This window comes from Tachypleus tridentatus, chromosome 11, assembly GCF_004210375.1.
Source record: "Tachypleus tridentatus isolate NWPU-2018 chromosome 11, ASM421037v1, whole genome shotgun sequence".
Taxonomy (NCBI): Eukaryota; Metazoa; Arthropoda; class Merostomata; order Xiphosura; family Limulidae; genus Tachypleus; species Tachypleus tridentatus.
The window spans coordinates 40,199,671-40,224,027 of record NC_134835.1 but is presented as its reverse complement, the minus strand read 5'-3'; the positions used below and the strand labels follow the sequence as shown (position 1 = coordinate 40,224,027).

The 24,357-nt window shown below is 33.2% G+C and overlaps 1 protein-coding gene across 1 annotated transcript; it reads left to right on the top strand.

The window, feature by feature from the left end:
* On the top strand, positions 1-24,069 carry LOC143231988 (uncharacterized). Its single transcript, XM_076466944.1, has 8 exons — positions 1-3,132; positions 7,766-7,800; positions 11,436-11,526; positions 13,398-13,516; positions 16,488-16,667; positions 18,292-18,321; positions 20,058-20,249; positions 20,451-24,069. The coding sequence occupies exons 1-8, from the start codon at positions 414-416 to the stop codon at positions 21,018-21,020; spliced, it is 3,936 nt and encodes a 1,311-aa protein (XP_076323059.1). The 5' UTR covers positions 1-413; the 3' UTR covers positions 21,021-24,069.
* Positions 24,070-24,357: the final 288 nt, after the last annotated feature.

Below are 24,357 nucleotides of genomic sequence, written 5' to 3'. Positions count from 1 at the left end.
TGTCTGTTAAGATACAAACAAAAGAAGAACTACCAACTTCAGATATTCTAATTAATTCATCAAAATTAAAACTAAATAAGGAAGAATTGTCAACGACTATTAAAAGCGCTACTTTACTGAGCTTAAAATCAAAAGAGAGTGAATTCGCTACAGGTGAAACACATTCAGAAACAAAAGCTACTGTGATAAAAAGAAAAGTAGAGAAAGATGAAGAGCCACGAGAAACAGATAGTTGTTTTGAAACCAAATTAGGGAAATTTGTTTTAGATATTACAGGAAATAAAGATGTTTCGGTCGAAATCGAGCCACAACATGTTGACTTGCCTATCAAAGTGATTGGAGGTAATTGTGACAAATCAAAATCTGAAAAAGATGAATTACTCATATCACACACAAATAATATTTTTGAAAATATGAAAACAGAAAATTTTAAATCAACAAACTCAGAAAGTAAAGTGTTTGATATTGAGACGATGCTAGATAAAAATGTAGTGATATCGAAAGAAGTTATTCAGTTGGATACTAAACTTGCTACTGGTGTGGAACAAAAAAATGAAAAAAATGCTCCAGTAGTGTTCCAATTTATAAGCAATTCTGATAGAGTTTGTAAGCTATCAGATGCTGAAATTGTTCCACATAACAAGTTGCCACATTCTTCCAAGCTAGCAGAATTTATGCATTCTTTAGAAGAAACTGAGCATAATACAATTTGTGTTGCCAACTCTTCTGAAGAGAAAAATGCAATTGATGGAGTTTGTGACACACAACAAGATCTAGAATCAAATGAAATTACTGGAAGAGAAATGCCAGTAACAACCACTGATATGAATACTACTGGTGAAACTAAAACATCTCAATTGCAAGTTACAAAATACGAGATTGTTACCCCGAAAGTTAATGGTATCCTTATCTCAGAAGAGGAGAACTTTAAACCAAAAGTAACTGATAAGTTTAAAAGTCCTTTAACGAAGAGGAAACACGAAGAGACAAAAAACGTTCACGAAGCTTATAGAACAAAAATTAATCAGATCGAAAATGGTAGAATTTCACAGACACATTTTGATGGCGAAATAAAAGAACATAGAGAAGAAATTCCACAATCAGTAATACCAAAAAACAGTCATCCCTTTGTTTCAGGTGCTCGAGTGTCTGATACTACTGTTTTGCCTTTGACTTCTGCTACTTTACAAGAAGGCACTCAGCTAATAATTAAAGAAAAGTTGTTAAAAGACATCACGCACTATAGTATGGCTGCAAAAGAAACCAATACCAATAAAAACGGTTCAATAAGAGACTTATTTCCTAAAACAACGTTTTTAGACTATAGTAAAAGTACACCTAGAACAAAATTTTCTACACATCTTGGAGATAGCGAAAATTTTAAAAACGAAAATACCGAAGCCATTGATACAAGAACAAACACTACTGTCACTGTAAACAATAAATATGAAAAAGTTGCATATAAGAAAGGAAACGATAAAATACCGACAACAATGTTTGAAAGATATCAAGAAAAAGAACAAGTTGTAAGTCCCCAAAAAATTAGAGAATTTTCCAAATTAAAGGAAGAATCGATGGAAGAATTACGTTCTGAATCTTGTCAAGAAATATATGTTCCATTAGAATCTAAATTAAGGAGAAACATATCATCATATGATCAGAATGATAAAATATCCAAAAAACCTAAAACACAACACACTAGGAACGATGAGGCTTTTCATTCTGAAGCAATAGTTCCTCAAGAAAAACAAGTAAACTACAGAAAAATCATTATAGGCAGAGAGGAAGAAGAAACAAAAGAAAATGAATTCGAAGCAACATGTACTGGCAGAAAAACTGGAAAAGATGTAGATGAAATAGTTGCTATCAAAATGGAGGAAAAATCTTCCCTAACAAGGCAAATTTTGTCGTCGGAAAATAACTTACCAATGGAAGAGAAAGAAGGAGACGAGTATAATAAAAATAATGGAGACCAATCTGTTTCTACAGCTGGTGCAAAAGGAAAAACTGGTAACCTTGTGAACCCTAAACACGAAAACGAAATAACAACTGAAAATAATCAGAGAAAAGACAAAGAAGAAAAGTCCATGAAAGCATTAGAATTAAAAAGTTACTTAAGCCACTGTGAAGAGTTAAAAGCGAATATTAGCGAAGCAGATATTTCACAACTTGATTTGATAAAAGATAATAGGTCAGAACCACAAGATAAAACACCACCAGATGAACCCCTTCTTTATCAAAAAGGGGGGAAAGGCAAAAATATAATGAGTAACGAACATGGAGTGGGTGAGTCGACCACTTCATTATCAAAAGAAGAAATTACAGAAAATAAACTGCAAATTGTGAAGGCTGTGAAAAAAGAACTAGTACTGGCAGGCCCTACAGTAGAAGATGAAAACAAGACATTTGACAAAGAACATCCGATCACAGAAGAGGGCAAGGGTTTGAAAAAAGAAACTAAGAGCAACATTGAGAAATATGAAGTTAAATTAGAAGAAAATCAACCTTCAAACGTTACAGATCTCAACAATGTAGTCCCTTCCAGAGGTTACAATATAGAATATAAGATCTCCAAAGGAAACCTGGTAGCTTCTAAAACAGATAAAACTTTTCAAGAAGAGCTTATTACTGAGCCAACTCCATTTAATGTTCTAGACTTCGTTCCTGACGTTGGCGTAGAAGAATCCACAGAAGTACATTTAAAAGAAAAGTCATCTCTATTATTATTAACAGAAGATGTATACATCTCGATTAAACCACTAGAGACTGAAACAGTTCTCACAAACTTTAAAACAATGAATAAACAAACCGAGCAATCTAGGGAAAGAAGTTATAAACCTAGAAGAGAAGACAAACCTAAATCAGTAACTGATAAGGAAGATGTCCCCCGGTTGGTTATAAAGGAGACAAAATCAGGAAAAAAGCACGAAGATGTGTCCGAACTAGAATCAGAAATAACAATACCAAAACTGAACGAAGAGGAAGAAGAAACCATACAAAACACGACTGGAAGAGCCAGAGGGGTTTCCTTTAATGAAATGCTGTCAGTTTCATCGACTAAGGGGTGTAAATTTAAAATACCCATAAAATCAAGATGGTCTGGAACAACTTCGAAGACGTTTTACAAGAAAGGTGGGGAGTCAGTTACCCATGCTTGTCGTGTAATCTTATTCCAAACTTCGTATAGTTTGAGTAAATTTACTTATAAATATGAAAATACTAGTTGTAGTGCAGTAATAATTTTTTTACTGTTTGTCCTTTTACTGTACTGTTTTCTATTCGATTATTTGTTTTAAAACTGTTCTGAAATAACACGTTCAACTAATGATAGAAATATTACATTTTGCAAGTGTTATTTTCTCGTTTCAACATTAGAATATACGTGTTCAAGCCCATTTATTAAAATAGCTTTTTAAAGAATTTTCTAATAATTATTACTATACGACCTATACCGTAACTCGCCATCTATTCACTAGTGAATAGCAATAAATTTTGAATGCTATGTGATTTTGGCCTAATGAGGTCTAGTGGTTAGCGTGTCCAGTTGGAAATCGACCGGTTCAAGGTTCGAGACATAAAGAAGCTGAACACAATTTAAGCCTTGGATATTATGTAACAGTGGTATTTAGTTAGTGATGGATGTGTTATAAAAGTGGTATTTAGTTAGTGATGGATGTGTTATAAAAGTGGTATTTAGTTAGTGATGGATGTGTTATAAAAGTGGTATTTAGTTAGTGATGGATGTGTTATAAAGTGGTATTTAGTTAGTGATGGATGTGTTATAAAAGTGGTATTTAGTTAGTGATGGATGTGTTATAAAAGTGGTATTTAGTTAGTGATGGATGTGTTATAAAAGTGGTATTTAGTTAGTGATGGATGTGTTATAAAAGTGGTATTTAGTTAGTGATGGATGTGTTATAAAAGTGGTATTTAGTTAGTGATGGATGTGTTATAAAAGTGGTATTTAGTTAGTGATGGATGTGTTATAAAAGTGGTATTCATTCTGTCACTGGGTTCAATGATCCAGATAAAGTATTTGAAAGGGCTTGTGCTGCTTGTTTGCTACAATGCCTCTCGTACCTGAACTAAACTCTAAGTGTTTGTCAAAGAATCTTATTATTTAGTCTATGTGTGCAAAAGGTGCTGTTCAGATGAAACATTCTGTTTCCAACTTTGCAATTTGCTTTGTAGTCCGGCATAGACAGGTGGTCATGGCGCTCGACTCGTTATCTGAGGGTTGCGGTTTCGAATCCCCCGTCACACCAAACATACTCACTCTTTCAGTCGTGGTGTTTTATAATGTGACTGTCAATCGCATTATTCTAAGGTAAAGAGTAGCCCAAGAGTTGGCGGTAGGCTGTGATGACAAGCTGCCTTCCCTCTAGTATTACACTACTAAATTATTAACGACTAGCATAAATGGCCTTCATGTAGCTTTTCGCGAAAACGCAAAACAAACAAACATTTTGCTTTATTATTAAGAAACTGCTTACAAAGACGTGAAATAACGTTGAAAATGTGTACTTCCTGACTTAGCTTATTATATTACTGTTATAACGAATTAAAAAAAAAATGCCTTACATGAAAAATGCTTCAACAATCCAATGTTATCTAGTCTTAAAATAGCGCTAAGCAATGTCATTATTCGCTAGCGAAATGTTGAAGTTACGTAGTAATTAGAATTTTAGTAACATTGTCTTCAAAGGTTTCTTGAAATATTAACTTCATACACTAAAGTTTTGTTTTGGTTTTGAATTTCGCGCAAAGCTACACGAGAGTTGTCTGCGCTAGTCGTCCCTAATTTAGAAGTGTAAGACTAAATGGAAGGCAGCTAGTCATCACAACACACAGCCAACTCTTAAGCTACTCTTTTATCAACGAATAGTGGGATTGGCCGTCACCTTATAATGTCTACACGGCTGAAAGGATAAGCATGTTTGATATGGCTGAGATTCGAACCCGCGATCCACGGATTACGAGTCGTATACCTTAGCCACCTGACCATGTCAGGCCTATATACTAACTTCCAATAACCTCAAGAAGTTTTAGGATAGCGTTGTTTACAAAAGTTCCTTAAAGTATCGAGTTTGTACAATTAAATCTCGTAACCTTAAATTATTTTACAATAATGTTGTCGATATAAGCATGGTAAAGTCATGTATTTATAAAATTAGGTCTTCTAGCTATAAGACATTGTATAATAGTGTCATTCAGGTATGTTCTGTTATCTGTAGTTAGTCAAAGTTTCTACACGAACAGGATATCTCCAGCCTTTAACTCACTAATCTTGTGGCACGGCATGGCCAGATAGTTAAGGCACTCAACTCGTAATCTGAGAGTCGCGGGTTTGAATCCCCGTCGCACCAAACATGCTCACCCTTTCAGCCGTGGGGGCGCTATAATTTAACGGTTAATCCTACTATTCGTTAAAAAAAGGAGTAGCTCAAGAGTTGGCGAGGGCTGTTAATGACTAGCTGCCTTCCCTTTAGTCTTACACTGCTAAATTAGGAACGGCTAGCGCAGATAGCCATCGTGTAACTTTGCGCGACATTCAAAAACAAGCAAACACTAATATTTCAGAGTAATGAACAAATAATTGATCAGGTGCGAAACGTTTGTGTTTAGTCTTTTACTTATTCATATTAGCATACAAATCTTTAAAACCTCCTGTAATTGCGACTCTAATAGTTAGTCTTTTGGCTTCAGTTTTCCTTGAGAATACCACACCTTTAAATCAACTGTTTAGACTGCTTGTAGAATACCACACCTTTAAATCAAGTAACTGTTTAGACTACTTGTAGAATACCACACCTTTAAATCAAGTAACTGCTTAGACTGCTTTTAGAATACTACACCTTTATAACAATGGACTGATTAGACTGCTTTTAGAGTACTACACCTTTAAATCAATGGACTGTTTAGACTGTTTTTAAAATACCACACCTTTAAATCAACTACACTGTTTAGACTGCTTTTAGAATACCACATTTTTAAATCAACTATAGTTTAGAATGATTTTAAAATACAACACCTTTAAATCAGGTACACTGTTTAAACTACTTTTTTTAGAATACCACAATTCACCTTCGTTAAACTATTTTGTTTATAACAAGCCATGAAGTATTGTATGCACTTTTATCCTACAATGAATTATTACACATTGATGAACGTCATAAGTGTCTTCTTGTGTGTGACTAAATGACCGTAGCTCCCGGGGGCACAGCGGTATGTCTGCAGAATTACAACGGTAGAAACCGGGTTCGATACTCCTGGTAGGGAGAATATAGATAACCCATTGTGCAGCTTTGTGTTTAATTACAAACAACAACAACTGGAATGACTGTAATATGTGCCTTCGTATGTCTAATTCAATGACTGTAATAATATGTGCCTTCTTATGCCTAACTCAGTATGTCTAATTCAATGACTGTAATATGTGCCTTCTTATGTCTAACGCAGTATGTCTAATTCAATGACTGTAATATGTGCCTTCTTATGTGTAACTCAATGACAATAATATGTGCCTTCTTATGTCTAACTCAATGACTATAATATGTGCTTTCTTATGTGTAACTCAATGACTATAATATATGCCCTCTTCTAAAGTGTCACTGAATACCATCAGATCCCAATCATGAAGATTATAACCAGGTTTGTTTGTTTTTTACTTTTTGTTCAAAATAAACATACTGGTTTTAACAGTTCTGTTACTGCGCATGCGTGAATAAATGTTCTTCACTTTCATAAGTAATGATAACAGTAACAAAATAATAAATAAATTTTATCTCTTTAATGAAGGCCAATATTTAATAACATTATGTTACACGACAATTTTTACAAAAGTCTTTCTGAAGTCAAGTACCAACATATATAACGTTATTTAGTATTGGCGCGTACAGATTAAGTTTTTATATTACGAAATTTCAACTAATATCTTCTACATTATTTATTAGTATTGTTGTTTTATATAAGAGCAACATATATACAATATATATATACAGATAGATATAACAACATTTATAAGCGATAATTGTTAGTATTTATGGGATGTTTGTTGTGTTTTTTTTCTTTTATACGGTGGTTGGGTGTGGTTAGTAAGTTGGCGCGCCAGATTGTGAATCCGATAAAATGTGGTTCCATTACTGTTAACGTAACATCGTGCTTTACATCTATAATTATACGAGTCAAATCCTACCACGTTGATTAGAGTATATTATACCTTTTGAACAAATTGCCTAGTCTTTCTCTGTTGTGTAAAAATAAAGATTTAATTTGCTGTTCTACAGTGTGATTTTTACAGAAAATGAGGGCTTAAAGAGCTAACTTTCTCAAACTGTTACATATTTTGTAGAACAAGGTAACGCCCGCTAAAGATCTTCAAACTATTACATAATATAATTTTTGTTATCACCACGTAAGTTATAGAAGTCATAGGTTAAATTTTTAACAAAGTCATGCAATTCAACTAAACAGAAGTGCCTTACTTATTAACCAAGAGAACGGCATGCTTGTATAATTGTAAGTACTTAGGGTAAGTAACAGGTTGAAACTAAATATACTTTCATTGTAATAGGTAAAAAGCGATAACTATATGGTGTAAGCTTAATGCACTTGCTAAATTGTTGAATCTTAATGTAAAAGGTAGTAAGCTGTAACATTTTTGTAACTTGATGTCGTTATCTATGTCAACAAGAATGTCATCATTTGGTAGATTTATTTAATTTACTGACATGAATAGCAGTTTACTTCTTTGTTTTGTTTACAGATGTCCCAACTCTACCTGCAGATCCAACAGTAAACGTAAGTGGCTGTTGTACCATCTCATAAATAATAGTTGACATCAATATTAAAGTAGTATCGTGTTTTAAAGATACAAAAATGTTGTTTTCTCTGCTATGCTATACAACTATATACACTGCTGGTCAAAATCTTAAGGCCAATGAACATAAAAAAAAATATGCATTTTGCATTGTTAGACTTAACCACTTATTTGAGTGGACCTTCGAAAGATGAAAATAAGAAAAGGGAAAATTAAAAAAACGTTTTTTTTAACATTTAATAGGGAAAATGTGAACACTATGAAATTAGCCTAAATACTAGCTCGTCAAAAGTTTAAGATCATACCAAAAACAAGTCCTAAACAAGTTAGAAAATGCCCAACAAGAGGTCTCAGTAGTGAGTTGCACGGTCGTTATTGCGAATAGCTTCAAACATTCGCTTTGACATGGTCAATATTGTTTGCAGAAGGCTGGCTGGAATGTTATTCCAAGTGGTGAAGATGGCTTCACGAAGATCATGCACTGTTTGGAATTGACGTCCATTTCTATAGACTTCCCTTGCCATCCACCCACAAACATTTTCAATAGAGTTCAATTCCGGCGAACACGCTGGATGGTTCAAAAGAATCACGTTATTCGCCATGAAAAAGTCCTTTGTCCTGCGGGCATTGTGGATTGCAGCGTTGTCCTGTTGAAAGATTCAATCATTTCCACACAAGCGAGGACCTTCAGTCAATAAGGATGCTCTCTCCAACATGCCAATGTAGCCAGCTGCTGTTTTACGCCCCTGTATAACCTGAAGCTCCATTGTTCCATGGAAGGAGAAAGCACTCCAGATCATGATGGAACCTCCTCCACTGTGTCGTGTAGAAAATGTCTCTGGTTGGATATCTTTATCGTGCCAGTAACGTTGGAAGCCATCTGGACCATCCAGATTAAACTTTTTTCTGATCAGAGAACACTTTCATCCACTTTTCTACGTCCCATTTTTGGTGCTTCTCAGCAAAGTTTAACCGAACTGTTTCGTGGTGTGGAAGGAGGCGTGGCCTTTGAAAGCGTTTACGGTTTTTAAAGCCTTTTTCTCGTAGATGCCGTCTTATTGTTCTTGAGCTGCATTCTGCGTCCGTAAAGGCCTTAATCTGGTTCGACGATCGGCTGGTGTCTTGCCGGACAATCCGTTGAATCCTCCTGCTCAACGCCGGCGAAAGTTTTTTGGGCCGACCACTTGAAATTTTCGTTCCGTATCTCTCAGGGTCTTTTAAGAAATTTGCAATAGCAGTTTTACTACGCCCAATCTCACCAGCGATGGCACGTTGAGAGAGACTTTGCTTTTGCAGCTCAACAATTCTGCCACGTTCAAACTCTGTCAACGTTTTAGCCTTTGCCATGTTTTTACCCAATGTAACACAGGAGATGTCAGTGGGAAATGTTGACAACGCTAATGCTTGAACGCAAATGATTAAATTTCGTTACGTGTTTACCGATTAACGCTTCGTTTCAGTATGGTCTTAAACTTTGACCAGCTAGTATTTAGGCTAATTTCATAGTGTTCACATTTTCCCTGTTAAATGCTAAAAATGTTTTTTTTTTATTTTCCCTTTTCTTATTTTTATCTTTCGTAGCTCTACGTAAATAAGTGTTTGAATCTGACAACGCAAAATGCATGTTTTTTTTTTATGTTCATTGGCCTTATGATTTTGGCCAGCCGTGTATGTATGTAGTTCGGCTGATATATATATATATATATGAGATAAAAATAATATGTTGTTTAAAATGAGAAATGAATACCATAATACAGTGTTTCTCAAAGTGTGGGGCGCTCCCCCAAGGGGTACATATGATCTCTTTGAGGGGGGTGGAACGATTACGAGAGTCAATACTTGAATAATAACATAAAATTAAACTGAAAATACCAAGTACTTAGTATAACAGGCGTTTTACACCCCCCTTAAGTCTTGTCATTAAACTCTCTCTTTCACTGACTGAAAAAGAGAGAGAGAGAAGAGATACACGTAATAAAGCATATTTATTAAAGGGGGACGTGGATGACAAGAGAAACGCTGCCCTAATGCACGCATCTGTAAGAGAACGTACACTATATGTATATATTGTAATAAGAGTAATATTGTAGTCTTAAGAATGTTAAAAGTGTCGTACTAATAAAACCTACAGTTACTTAACATCAGTTGTAGAAAGTATCACATTAAATGAACATACTTTATATTCTCTGGGCCTTCGTTTTACAACAACTGGACGTTGTTGTATATAACAGAAATATACATTCCAACAGTAAACAGTTGAAAGTTTTTTAAAAGTGACTGAAATGATAATCAGTTCATGTGAAATATTTTTACATCCACAGTCGTATTAGAACGTTTTCGTTTTTATGTATTTGATAACTATTCTCACACTGAAATGAACTAATAGGACGTAATGTGTGCATATATATGTGTATGTATATTGACTTCTTACCTAAGTTAAATAACACAGAATACAAAGTTTATCTAGTATTATTACACTCGGTTATACAAAAATATATTTGTTTTCAACATTTTTTATATATTTTTATGCCATGTTTAATCTGTGTTGTAAGCAACTTGGCTGATAGTTCGCTTTGTATGTCAAACCTTCAAAGAAACCTACAACTTTCATTAAATTCTGCACATGAAATTTACTTGAGAGACATTTAACCAACGCTAACTATTTTAAACAAAATTAGAGAAAAATATAGTCATTTTTTTGTTTCTGAAAAATGGTGGTTGAAAGACTTTGGTTTAAAAAGTCTGTTTGAATACGTTTGAAGTTAACCCGGCTTATTTACTTTGCCTGAGAAACTTATCTGGTGTATTCATATAAAAAGTTTGTAATTAATCATCTATCACGATGAAATTACATTTATATTTTCCTTGTGATTTGTATATAAATATATACGTATATTAATGGTTCCTTGTGATTTAGGTAAATGTATTTAAATGTCGTTGTGATTTTTCAAAACTCAGTTTTTGTTTATTTAATTTCTAATAGATTAGAATGTTTTAAAATTACTTTCTTAAGTTTTTATTTTTTAAATTTTATTGTATCATTATTTTTGTTTATTTCACTGTCCCTATGGTAATGGATACTTATGACTAAGCCTTGATAATTTTTATATTATACTTATTATTTATTATTATACTTATATTATTTATATATTTTATATTATTGTTTTTATATTATACTTACGGAATATAATAATTTGTTTTAATTGCTTGCTTTTTTTCGTCTTTCAAGTTTTGTACTATTCTTGTACATTTGTCGATATAATTTGGTAACTTCATTAACCATGTGCTAGTTATGGCTTGTCACAATACTCTCCGTAACATGATTCTTAAATCACTTCATAATTTGGGCTTAGTTTAATTTTTGTGCAAGGAAAGCTGTAACTTGGTGTAAGAAAAGGATCTGTAATGGCATTACGAAAACAAAATAACGCATGTAATCAGATTATGGCGATAAAAATGTATTTTTGAAAATATTTCTAAGTAGTGTGAACTTATTGCTTAGTTTCAGTTGTTGACAGGCTTTCATGCTTGGCAATTTTATTTTCCAACTTGAAATATCAGCTCACTAATGTAGTGTAAATAAACTTAGAAAGTGAATTATATTTTAATTTTCCAGACAACTACATCACCAGTCAAGATAACAAGTGATTCACCCGAGAGGATGCCTCTAAAAAACGGCATTCTCTCTCCCAATAAGGTCCCGGCTCGTAAGTGAGAATAATTTAAATCGTTCTATAAGATAAACTTCCTATTGATGTTATTGTCTGTGGTTTACGACAAGGAAAGTTTTGAACTGTTAAAAATTAAGAATATACGCAAAGCATTTTTTTAAAGAGAAGGCTTTGAATAACTGTTATATGTATTAAACAATAAAAGACAAAAACAAACTCGGAATACGATGTCAGTTTTATCCTGCCCGAGGGTCACGATGATCAGTTTGTTGAACTTTAAATATGTAGAAAGTTACGGGCAACTCATTTCCTTATAATGACTATGGCCAATGAGCATTGTATTAAAAGACGAGTCCGATTAGCCAATGTTTTACTCCTTTCCAAATAATAAAAAAAATTTAGGAAAACATGATGAATCAACAAACGACTCTCAACCGCTGAAGTATCATTTCTTTTCCCATAAACCTTTAGGCAAGCAGTAGTGGATCAATTGAAAGGCTCGATGCGCAAAAAGAGAGATGTATCATAAATAACTTACCAAAGTTTCAGATGAAATGCCTAATTGTTAACAATTTTGTTGTTGTTTTTTTCTACACTCTTCCCACAGTGACATCTAGCGAGAAATGTAAACATTTTGCGCTCCTTTAAAATCATGAAATTCTGTCGTGATGCCAGATAAAACCTCCTCATTTATTCTGCCTTCTCGAGTTTTAAATTTATTATTAAATTAAGTTGTGGATAGGTTTCACAGAAAACTTTGTATAACTGACTTTTTACATTTAATATATGTTTACATGTATATTTAATCTTTTACATGTTCTTCTTTAAATTGTGTAATGGGAGATTTAAATTTGTTAAAGATCATCAGCCAGATAGTCGTATATATTAACTGTAAACTTTTTTACGTTGTTTAACTTCTTATGATTATGTATATACGCTTCTAGCTATTTTATAAACATGACTAATTAGTGGTTTAACAACATTTATTTTAAATAAACCTGTAATTGAACTATTAAAATCAAAATATAAAACTGTAAATGTTTTCTCATGACAAATTTTTTATTCAAAATTACCGTTATTTTATTTACTGGTGTAGCAACAAATAGTGTCCTTGATTTCTGCAGTAAAACTCAAGCCTTATATCTTTGTTAAGATCATGTGAAAGGTAAGGATCACTAAAGGAGACAAGGGTGTCCTGAACTTTAGAGTCTACAAACTTAAAGCTCAGTGGACGTCTTTTCAGACATAATGAAATCTGTATAATTGGGTACTCATATGTAATTTATTATTATCATGCACTTGCTACATAAACACCAAAAACATATAAATTAATAACTTCTGATCAAAAGTAAGCCAACTATAGACTGAATCTAAAATATTAAAATATAATCAACTACTAGACGTTTACAGTATCAAAAGTTAATGCATCATTACAATGATTACATTGGAACTCTTGCTATTGAGAGTTCACGGTCCGCATCCCTTGCAACAAAATCGTCGTCACATAAAAGTACACAAAAACACACACACCAACACACATACACATAAATAAAGTACACAGAAACACACACACCCATACGCATACACATAAATAAAGTACACAAAAACACACACACATAAAAGTACATAAAATCCAAGCAAACAAACAAAATCTCTCACTAGTAACAATATTTTCAGTCGTATTGTAATCGTTATGCTTTTTTTTCGAATCGCAATATTTATGTAACATCCTATAAGGCTGTAAATAGTTTGGCTAGTTTAATTATCTTTATAGAACAATTAAAGACGTGTGATTGTTTAAAATTTAAAATAAAGGTTTCATCAATCCTCACATAGTTTATTATATTCTGAAAATGTGGATTATTTTAAATACTGCTTTTATAATGTCAAAATAATAATATTTTCAGGGCTTCCCCCTATTAAGGCTCCCGTTGGTCAAACGCCTAAGCCAAATCTGAAGAATGTGAAATCTAAAATCGATTCTTTGACTAATATTAAATACAAGCCTACTGGAGGAGAGAAAAAGGTAGATTGAGATTAAGGTGTGGAAATAATTTAGTTCTCTCTTAATATAGTTTATGAATGACTAAGTTTTAAATACGTTTTTTTTTACAGATATACCTGTGATAATCTGATAACATAAAAGTTAACAAATATATATAGTACAACTTTACTGTTTAATTTATTTTGTAGCTGTTCTTGTGCCTATTGTGTTTAATATTCAAATATATAGATAGATTTATTCCGTATCGTAATACTTTTCTTTTATTGTTCTAGGATCTCGTCTCATACAATATTATTTTAGGTTTCGTTCATACGTATGCAAGCGTCTGTTAAAAACAAAACTAGTTTTCAGTGAGTTTTATAGAAAACATGCCACAAATAACTATGCATAAAAATGGGACAACAGCAAGCGTTGAATGTATAAACTTTAACGTAATCTTAAAATACCCAATGAACATGGGAGACTTTGTAGGTTGCTTCATTTTCATCCATTCGATAACGTGTGAAACTATTATTGGTTGATAATGATCAGAAAATCAGAAATGAGCTCAGTCGCGAGCACGAAAACGTCATACGTACAAATTCAAGACAAAATAATTATTTGAGAAAGTATAGAAGTATGCGCAACACAAATGATCTAATTATTACCCTATTCAGAAGAAGAAAAAACTTATAGAACTAATTTAAAAGTACTTTATGGATTTCACTTTTATGTTGTTGTTTTCTTCTGAGACAGTACCATCACCTGATTATCCAAAAATCTAGTATGACGGCTTTTAAGCCTCATGTCACATGTTTTATGAACTTCATAAAATTATGCCTCACTACTAAATCAGGACAAAGCTTACTAGTATATTACGTGGATTTGAATAAAATCTTAAGTCTCTCTTATGAAATACTCTGAATGAATACAACTTCTCAAAATCATCTGTGATCATCACTGTAATGTGTTTTTAGTACGAACGAAGTTCGACTCATTCTCCTTGTTAAACCATTGCACTATTAATCTAATAAATGATTTAGAATGGGCGAAGCTAGACTAACTCTCCTTGTTAAACCAGTGCACTACTATTCTAATATATGATTTAGAATGGGCGAAGCAAGACTAATTCTTCTTGTTAAACTAGTGCACTACTATTCTAATAGATGATTTAGTATGGACGAAGCAAGACTAATTCTCCTTGTTAAACTAGTGCACTACTATTCTAATAGATGATTTAGTATGGACGAAGCAAGACTAATTCTCCTTGTTAAACCAGTGCACTACTAATCTAATAGATGATTTAGAATGGGCGAAGCAAGACTAATTCTCCTTGTTAAACCAGTGCACTACTAATCTAATAGATGATTTAGAATGGACGAAGCAAGACTAATTCTCCTTGTTAAACCAGTGCACTACTAATCTAATAGATGATTTAGAATGGACGAAGCAAGACTAATTCTAATTCTTGTTAAACCAGTGCACTACTAATCTAATAGATGATTTAGAATGGACGAAGCAAGACTAATTCTCCTTGTTAAACCAGTGCACTACTAATCTAATAGATGATTTAGAATGGACGAAGCAAGACTAATTCTCCTTGTTAAACCAGTGCACTACTAATCTAATAGATGATTTAGTATTGACGAAGCTAGACTTGTTTTCCTTGTTAAGCCAGCATACAGTTAGCCTTATAAGAGTTTTTTTACTACTAAAGAGGCTTGACTCATTTTCTATGTTAAACCAATGTACTATTATCTATATGATTTGAGGGTTAACGACTTCTTTTTTTAGAGCAAAGCCACATTGGACTATCTGCAGTGTTCGCCGCGGGGAATCAAACCGCGGATTTTAGCATTTCTAACTCTATTAACTCACTGTTATCCTACCTGGGCACAGTATAAACAAACTTCGGCTCATTATCCTTGTTACGTTTAGTTAGTTAGTTCAAATTTGTTACTACATTGTTACCCAACTTCAAGGACTATCATTAAAGAAACGTCACTTTTGTCACAGTTTTTACCTCTGAATATTTCTGGTTGATTTTGGCCATTTGGTATTTAGTTGTATAAAATATGTATTACGTCTTCTTATAAGGCTTTGGAGATATTTTGGGTGTTATTTAAAACTGTAAAACCTTACATAAACATCTTAGAGGATTGAACGTGGCCCGGCATGGCCAAGCGTGTTTAGGCGTTCGACTCGTAATCCGAGGGTCGCGGGTTCGAATCCCAGTTACGCCAAACATGCCCGCCCTTTTAGCCGTGTTGGGGTGTTATCATGTTACAGTCAATCCCACTATTCGTTGGTAAATGAATCCCTCAAGAGTTGGCGATGGGTGGCGATGTCTAGGGACGGCTAGCACAGATATCTTTGCGCGAAATACAAAACACAAAACATAGAAGTCATATAATGAAAAGATCTTCTGATCTGATTAACTGTGGAATATGTCATGGATATACGCTGGTGATGAGAAACATTATAAATCTCTACAATTAAAAGGCCTACGACCTTTTTTTTTTCAGTGTATCAATTCTATTTTGTTGTTATTTATCCTAAACTAAACTTGCGATTAACTTAGATAAAGTCACAACACAATATAATTAGCTGCTTCAAACGGCGACATTAAACTTACTGTCATAGATGCTATACCCTATATGTGTTACTAACACAGTTGTTCTTACACTTTGTTACTAGTCGTAGGTGAAGAAGCTTAAATGTATTTTGTCCATTTGATTACTTTTTCCCGAATTATCAACCCAAGATGCAATATTTCAATGAAACTTAACTTAGTGTCTCCTCTTTATGTAAGCTTGCAAAGATCGATGTAAGATGATATACTTAATACAATAACCATGAAATTTAATTAGGCATAAAACTTCAACTTTTTTTTTCGATTGGTTTTATTTAGAAAAGGTTGCAGTAACTGTTTTCCTTTCCGAAACTGATGTCACGCAATGATGCAGATAATTCATAAAGAAATGTAGTTTATATATTCATTCTCTTTGGACAGCAACTATTCACAAAGAAATTGGACTGGATTGCTGCTCCGAAAGTGGGATCACTGGAGAATACAGGGTACAAACCTGGTGGTGGAACCAAAAAGATAATATATCAAAAGTTAGAATGGAAAGGAGAACCAAAAGTAGGAACTAAAAATATTGGTTACACTCCAGGAGGTGGACAAATTAAAGTAAGTGATAAATTCGACTTTAGTTAATGGGGAGAGAAGACAAGTGGTAAAAGCAGACCTGATTAAACCTAGATGGTGAGAACAAATAAGGCAGATGCTAAGTACAGTTCATTTAAGCCTGAAAATGGTGAAAATAAAGTAAATGTTGAATACTTTTGGGGAGGAGAGGCTAAGGATAAATATAACTTTACTTAAGGCTGAAAGATCGAAGAGCTAAAATAAACATTAAATACAGTCCTGGTTAAGCCTAGAAGGTGAGAAACTTAAGATGAACACTAACTACAACCCTGGTTAGCCCTGAAGTGTGGGGAACCGAAGGTGAAAATTAAATACAACCGTTATGGAGAGTGGGAACTTGAGATGAACATTAAATACAACTCTGATTAACCCTACAAGATGAACAAGATATGTTGATACTCAGCTATGCCAACAATGTTTAAAATTTGTATGAATGTTTATAAGAACGCCTCGCTTGTAATTTTCACATGGCAATTTCAAATAATAGATGTATTTATCAATGTAATGTTAAAAATTGCAGGGCGTGATTTAAGTTTTGTGAAATAAATAGAACTTTATAAGCCATGTAACGAAACTGGAACATAGGAAGCATTGTCACATTTATGTATTTATTTAACCCCCCAGAGGCACAGCGGTATGTCTGTGGACTCACATTGCTAGAAACTGGGTTTCGATACTCGTGATGGGCAGAGCATAGATAACCCATTGTATAGCTTAATTCCAAACAAAAAAAAAGTATATATTTATTTATTGTTTTCTCACTTGGCGGATTGTGATGTTTTAAACAAGATATTGTCTGTTTACTTTTATACCTAAAGCTGGTAATAAACCAACCACAGCTTATTCATCGCAGAGATCTAATTCAGAGTTGTAACGTTGTAAGTTCTCCAGTTTACCGCTGAGCTATTGATGAGCGTTTTAAAAGGAATTAAATAACAAATTTTCAGGCGCAAGAAGTTATAAAAAATCTATATACAGTTTCTAAAGTTTGAACCTTTGAATGTTATTTTGACGAAGGAAGAGCTTCCACGGAACTCCTAAACACTCCGTTTTTACTGAAAATAATCTGGTAATGATCTTGTAAGCTTAGTTAATGTTTCATTTTATAGCACCAAACTAAAGTATTTTTACATTTTAGTGATCGTTTGGTGGTTATGCATAAGTTTACGAGATAGAATGCAATTTAAAATAGGTGTTGTATGTGGTTATTTTCTGAATTTTCGTGTTTTATGTCACTTTCTCTATTTCAGGTTCGAGTTGTATAGTTTTGGTGTTTTACAATTTTGGAATGAGAGAAACTTTAATTATTATTTTTTATTTTAATTCCTTTTCAACTTTTAAACATGCTTGCATCTTTTTTATGTGTTATCTGTAAAACCCTTTAAAAGTAATAAGTCAGTTACGTTCACTACCAGCATGAATTAAGGTATGTGCATGTGTTACAACATATGAATGAGGAAGTTAAAAGTCCTCAAGATGGACATTTTTAGTAGGTTTAATGTATCTAGAATTGTTCCTTGTATTTAACTAAAGTAAAAACTGTACTGATGGTTTCTAGGGATTCGTTTTACAATTAACAAAGTATCTTTTTTTTATTTTGAAACAGCATGATGACCATGAAAATCCTGCTTCAGTAGTATGTATCCCTGACTATTGTTTTATGTTGGTTTCTGCATGAATCATGCAAAATATATTACTTAACACCCCAGAATATTTAAAATTAATTAGTTCATGTGCGAATACTATTTCCTGATTGCCCTCTTTTATTGACTGTATAAAAGTAATTTTTATTACTAGTTATCTAAGAAATGTGATGCTTAATGATAATACGTAAGTAAAACATTAGAAAACCTTATTTTAGTAATACATTCACATCTCTAACTTTAGAGGGAAATAATTTAAACTCGTCTTTCCATGCTCTTTACTAACGAGTCTCTAACAATTTAATTAAGATGCATCAGTTCTTAAGAAGACCAAAAGTGGGTAAGAGCAAAATCTGAACATAAATAAACAGGTGTTAAAATGACTTTTCGAAAACACTTCTTTCATACACCGTTTTATCCAGAAATTGCTAGTATGTACTGCTCAGATTGGATTCCTTTGCCAATGATTTTTGGAAAGTACTTCTTTTGGAACCTACCAGATTGTTGTAATTATCCATATTTCTCAGTATGTGACAGCACATACATTCGGTGGTGGTTTTCTAGCAAACATTTTAAACGATACTTGGAGGTTAATGTTTTGAAAAGTTCCAACTGTTTTTTTGAAATATTTTACATAAAGAAAACGTAACCTTCACAGATCATTGGCTTTAAATACGGAGATCAAAATAAGCAGTATTGTTTTTCGTCTGCCTCACTTGTCATGTGTTTTATTAGGACACACAAACTGACTGCTTTATTAAGACCTATACACATATACCTAAAATACTCCACATACTTTCATATTGTAATCCTTGTGAATACACAAATTGCACTCATATCATTGTTAGGCTGCAAGACAAAACGAAAAACACTGCCGAAGATGGCTGAGGCCCAGCATAGGATAATTGCAATAGCCATCACATTGTATTCTAGTTAACTGATTGCTTCGACAGTAACCAGGACCCAATTATTTCCAGCCATGCTGTGTGAAGAACTAAACTGTCATATGGAAGCCAACAATTGTTACATAAACCACTTATTTAAAATGCGAACAATAAAATAGTCATTGATCAACTGGAAGTATCTCTTTGGTCTGATGAATCACATTTTAACCTTTTCTTTAATAACAGACAAGTACTTTCCAGTACGACAATGTAATAATTATTGCTGCTCATATTACTCAATATTCATTCGTAAAACACGAAGAAACTTTTATCATATTCCTTGGCTCCCACAATCAAAGGATTTCAACCCAAATGATAATCTATGGGGTAAAACTGAACGTCGCATTTATCACCATACGTCTTCACAGGTGGGCTACATTAGAACTGGAAACCTTTTAGCGACAACGTCATGATTAGTGCATCGCATTCCTCGCAGTAAAAGGTAGTTGAGCCTGGTTCTAATAAATTGACTAATAAGTATACAGCGGTTATTTTTATAATTACTAATTCATAAAATAACTGTGAGTGATTAAAAGGAAGAGAATAAAAGCTTCATTTTTATTAAACAAATCGCGTGTAAGTTGTTGACCAAACATTAAAATGATATGATGTTATACATGGAGTTATATAGTTACAAAATGTTCTACATAATATAGTACTGTATTCTTTTGATGAGGATTGTGTGGGTATTATTGTGTTAATTTTCTACTTTTTCCTCTCTCTCTCTTTATATATAAGTAAACATTAACAAAAGTGAACATTTCAAATGTTTTCTTCCTATTAAGATTGAATCTCGAAAGTTAGAGTGGAAGCAGGCTTCTTCCAAAGTTTGTTCAATGGACAATGTGAAATACAAACCAGGAGGAGGTCAAGTAAAAATCAAATCACATAAACTGAATTATAAGGATAAGGTTCTATCTAAAGTAGGCTCACTGTCGTCATCTGAGAAAACCAGCAGTCAAGGCTCGGAAACTAAGGTAAGGAAAAGTCACTTCCCGTTGTTTTTGTTTAACGGAGCAAAACAAGTATGGTAATGCATTGTTAAACAACTCGAAATGGTAGTTATTTTTCATATACAAAGAATTTATTTCTATGAAGTGACTAATTTGTGTTAAAGATGTTCTGATAAGTATCTTTTACTTGTTGTAATTAATAAGTTCAATAATATGGTTTACTAGAGTCCTATTCCCTCTTCTTCTCCTCAACCGGATGAGCAGCCACCACTGCCTCCAGTAGATGAACCTCAAGGTGATGAACAACCAAAAGAAATCACAGAAGCAGGTGAACAAGAAGCTGACGTTACGGAACAAGAACCAGAAACCGCAGAGGGCCCTGAACCAGAAGCTGAAGAAACAGCACCAGAGCCGGAAGAAACCGAAGAACCTGCACCTGAAGAAGCAACGGAAGAGCCTACAGTTGAAGAGAAAGAAGAAGAGGAAGCTACTGAAGAAGCCCAAACAGAAATCACAGAGGAAGATGCACCAGAAGCGACAGAGGAAGCCCCACCACAAACGGAAGAAGAAGTTACGCCGGAAACGACAGAAGAAGCTGCGCCGGAAACGACAGAGGAAGCTACACCCGAAGCAGTAGAAGAAACTGCACCAGATGTAACAGAAGAAGCTGCGCCAGAAGCAACAGAGGAGGAACCTGCACCAGAAGCAACAGAGGAAGAAACTGCACCAGAAGCAACAGAGGCGGAACCTGCACCAGAAGCAACAGAGGAGGAACCTGCACCAGAAACAGCATAGGAAACTGCAACAGAAATAAGATGGAGTGACGCATTCCTAGAAAATAAGTGCAACTAAAGATTGTTATGCTACTGATAAAACCCTTGCAGTGTGCAATGCTCACTGTATAGTGTGAAACAATGTATTTTCTAAACTACTGTCTAGAGAGTGAGACATAACTGTTGCAAATTCTCTTCTACTTTCGTATGTCTCTCTAGGGACGAATTCGGTTTCTTTTGCTTTGAGGGTTATGGAGTTTGACATTTTAGTGTAAAAATATAAATTTCGTTTTTTTTTTTATATTTACATAGATTTTTCTTAATCTTGTCCTGGGCAAATAATAAATATCGGTTACTTTAGGAAAGACGTAACATTATCATTGTTTCTTTTTCCTGTTTTATCTGCTGATATTAAGTAATAACTTGATAAACATGAAAATCCATGAATTTTCATAATTGGTAGTTTGTTTTTAAGACTGCTTCCAATTTGTGAAAACATTTCGTTATCATAAATAGAAAAAAAATATTTTTTTGTAATATCAATATAGTAAAGTGGTTTATTTATAACTTAAAGAGCAATCGCAATGCTTAAAAAATATGCCTGGACAATAACCATAATTACCAATCATATATGTCGTGTTTATCTTTAATGTTATTCATATTCGATTGTCTGATAGAATATAGTATTGCAGGAAAATCAACTATTTCGATTTGGGTTCATTATATTTTATACGTAGTTACACTGAGCACCAAATATAACTCATATAGCATATAAGGCAGTATATTCAACTGCTGTTGAGAAGGCTTTAACTCGTGTGAAAGCTTAAATAGACCTGTTGTATGTGTGTGTAGTTTTAAAAGAATATAAAGGTGTCATAGGAACTCTGGGTCAGAAATGTTAATGAACTTCCTGCTAGGCCTAAAGTAATATTTTTCCTTGTTTAACTTTTAGTAACCCGCATGATATATAAGAAGATAAAAGTAACACGGTTATTTGTTGCCTTTTAAGACTGTGTACTTACTTGTGATTATGTCTTCAAAGAAGAAATCGTGAATAAGCATATAAAATTCAGACACATATTTTTAATTACTTGAAGTTTTCAAAACAGCTATAAAAGTATTTCCATTACAAATCCGATATACTCGTGTAAGTGTGATAATTCTCGAAATGAAAAAAGTAGTTTTGTCAGTTATCAATTGTTGTTGTTTCCGATTACCGTAAGTGCCGAATGCGGGAATATTTGTTAGAATTCAATTTCTACAAAAATGTCTATTTTTTTCTCTTAGTCGAGAAAAATTGTACCTTGTTGGACCCTAGTACTCCAGCTATATAACCCAATGAAGGCATATCTTTTGTAGATATAGCTTCATTGAGGAAATTATGCAATCGTGCCTGGACGTGATGGCTTTAGAAATGCGATGTTAAAACTGTACAGTTATTTTAAAATTGTCAAGGTAAGGTTGAGTGCATTCACAAAGCAAATAAAAAACTTCTTGCTGTAGCACATATTGTTTCTCCAAAGTCTGAGAATACAGCGTTTGTGCTACAAACACCACTTGTCTTATTAGTATCAAAAAACAAAGGAATTAAAAACTAGCGTGATTAAACATTTTTGGTCGTTAATGAAAATACAATGTTTGACCAACTTCTGGAAAAGACAAAAGGTATGTTTGACATCTATAAGGGTCATTTCGAGAAGAAAAAACATTCAGATTAAAGCTGAACGTTATTTTTCTCCTCTTCTGATTACCTGGTGATCATTTTTAAGAAGTTTGGTTTTTAGGTTTTTAAAGTGCAGACGCTTGTCTAACAGAGAAATATCAACTGACTTGAGGCAAATTTGCCTCATGATCTGGCTACACCACGTAACTGTGTGAGAGAATCTAAAAGAACTGGGATGATACAACGTTTAGTGAAAGGTTGTTATGAATCTGTTTACATCATCATAAGAAGTCGAGTACTAAGCAGAAGCACTATTATGTGTTTAAAATGTTGTTTCTTGGTAAAATTGTGAAGGTAACTACCAACTTGCAAGGTTTAAACTTCATAAAATATCTCATTTCTTAAGGTCCATCACAATAGTTAATGAAGACTTCGACTTTTAACGAACTTAGATCAGTCAGTGCTCTGAACTTAAAATAAAAAAAAACTTCAACTAAAATACAATTCTAAAAGTTTTCATTAGTGATATTGATTTGCTTGTTTCAATATGTAAACGTTTAGAGTTATCCATAGCAGCATTATAAGATTTTCATAGCTTGTTTTCCTCTGTTCTTTATCAATATTAATATATTTCAGGTTTGATGGATGGGAGGAAAATCTACGTCATGTTTCTAAAAGTATTGTTATTCCAGAACAAATGGTTTCATGTTTGCAAATAAAAAATCCATGCCTCAATTACGATAATGTTAGTTTTGATCAAAGTTCTCATAACCGTTGAAAAAAGTGAATAAACGAACTGAAAGTTGTTTCTATTAGAATACTTACATCGAGAGTGAAAATAAAATATGTTTATATGTTTTTATTTTATATTTTGTCAAGAAAACAACCACATAAAGTGTATGAGTAACGCTATACTCTCAACAACGGAAAATATATTAAGTTAGCATTCATTTTTAGCGTATATATCCATATATATATATATATATATTTGTAGTTTTAGATTATTAATTTGTTTTATCTATGAAGAATTAAATAATTTCCTAATCACATGAAATCAAACAGAATTTGTTCTTAAATGCTTAAAGTTAAGCTTTAAGAATGAGATTTTTAATTTATAATTTACGATATTAAAATGCTTACTGAATTCATAAAGAGTTGTGGAAACATATCGCTGTAGTGAGAATCGTGTGCAGGTGATTGCATCTATATGAGAAAGTAAAGAAATTATAGGCTTTCAATACTTAGAATTGTCTGTCCAATAATAACCACCTGGTTGGTTAACCCCGGATGCAAATTATAAAACTTCTTTGCTTAGCATCGTTTGTTTCTAACTGTGTACTGAGTTCCATGAGTTAAAACACTTATCTGTATTTTTAGAACCTTCCAATAAACTTGCAGTGTAAAATAACTGTGTTGGTTTGTCGTTGTGACTTTGTTAGATTTTATTTTCTTTAAAACGTTATCTTACAAAACTTTTTCATAATAGCTCTTTCATCACGACTTATTGCTATGCATGAAATTATACCTATGTGTTTGGTTTCTAGAATCAATTGGATTCTAAAGCTTAGTTCATACAGAAAAAATGGGAGTAGTGGACATTTCACCACCTCTTATAAAGAATTTCCAGGTACGAGTGTTTCAGTTCTTGCTAAGATTATAGAAAAAAAACACTCCAACTGCAACAGGTATCCTAATA

Coding starts and splice junctions, on each gene's coding strand:
- LOC143231988 (XM_076466944.1), top strand. CDS start 414: ATGAAAACAGAAAATTTTAAATCAACAAACTCAGAAAGTAAAGTGTTT. Junction 18,322..20,057: donor ATGAAAATCCTGCTTCAGTA/GTATGTATCCCT, acceptor CTTCCTATTAAG/ATTGAATCTCGAAAGTTAGA. Junction 20,250..20,450: donor GTCAAGGCTCGGAAACTAAG/GTAAGGAAAAGT, acceptor ATGGTTTACTAG/AGTCCTATTCCCTCTTCTTC.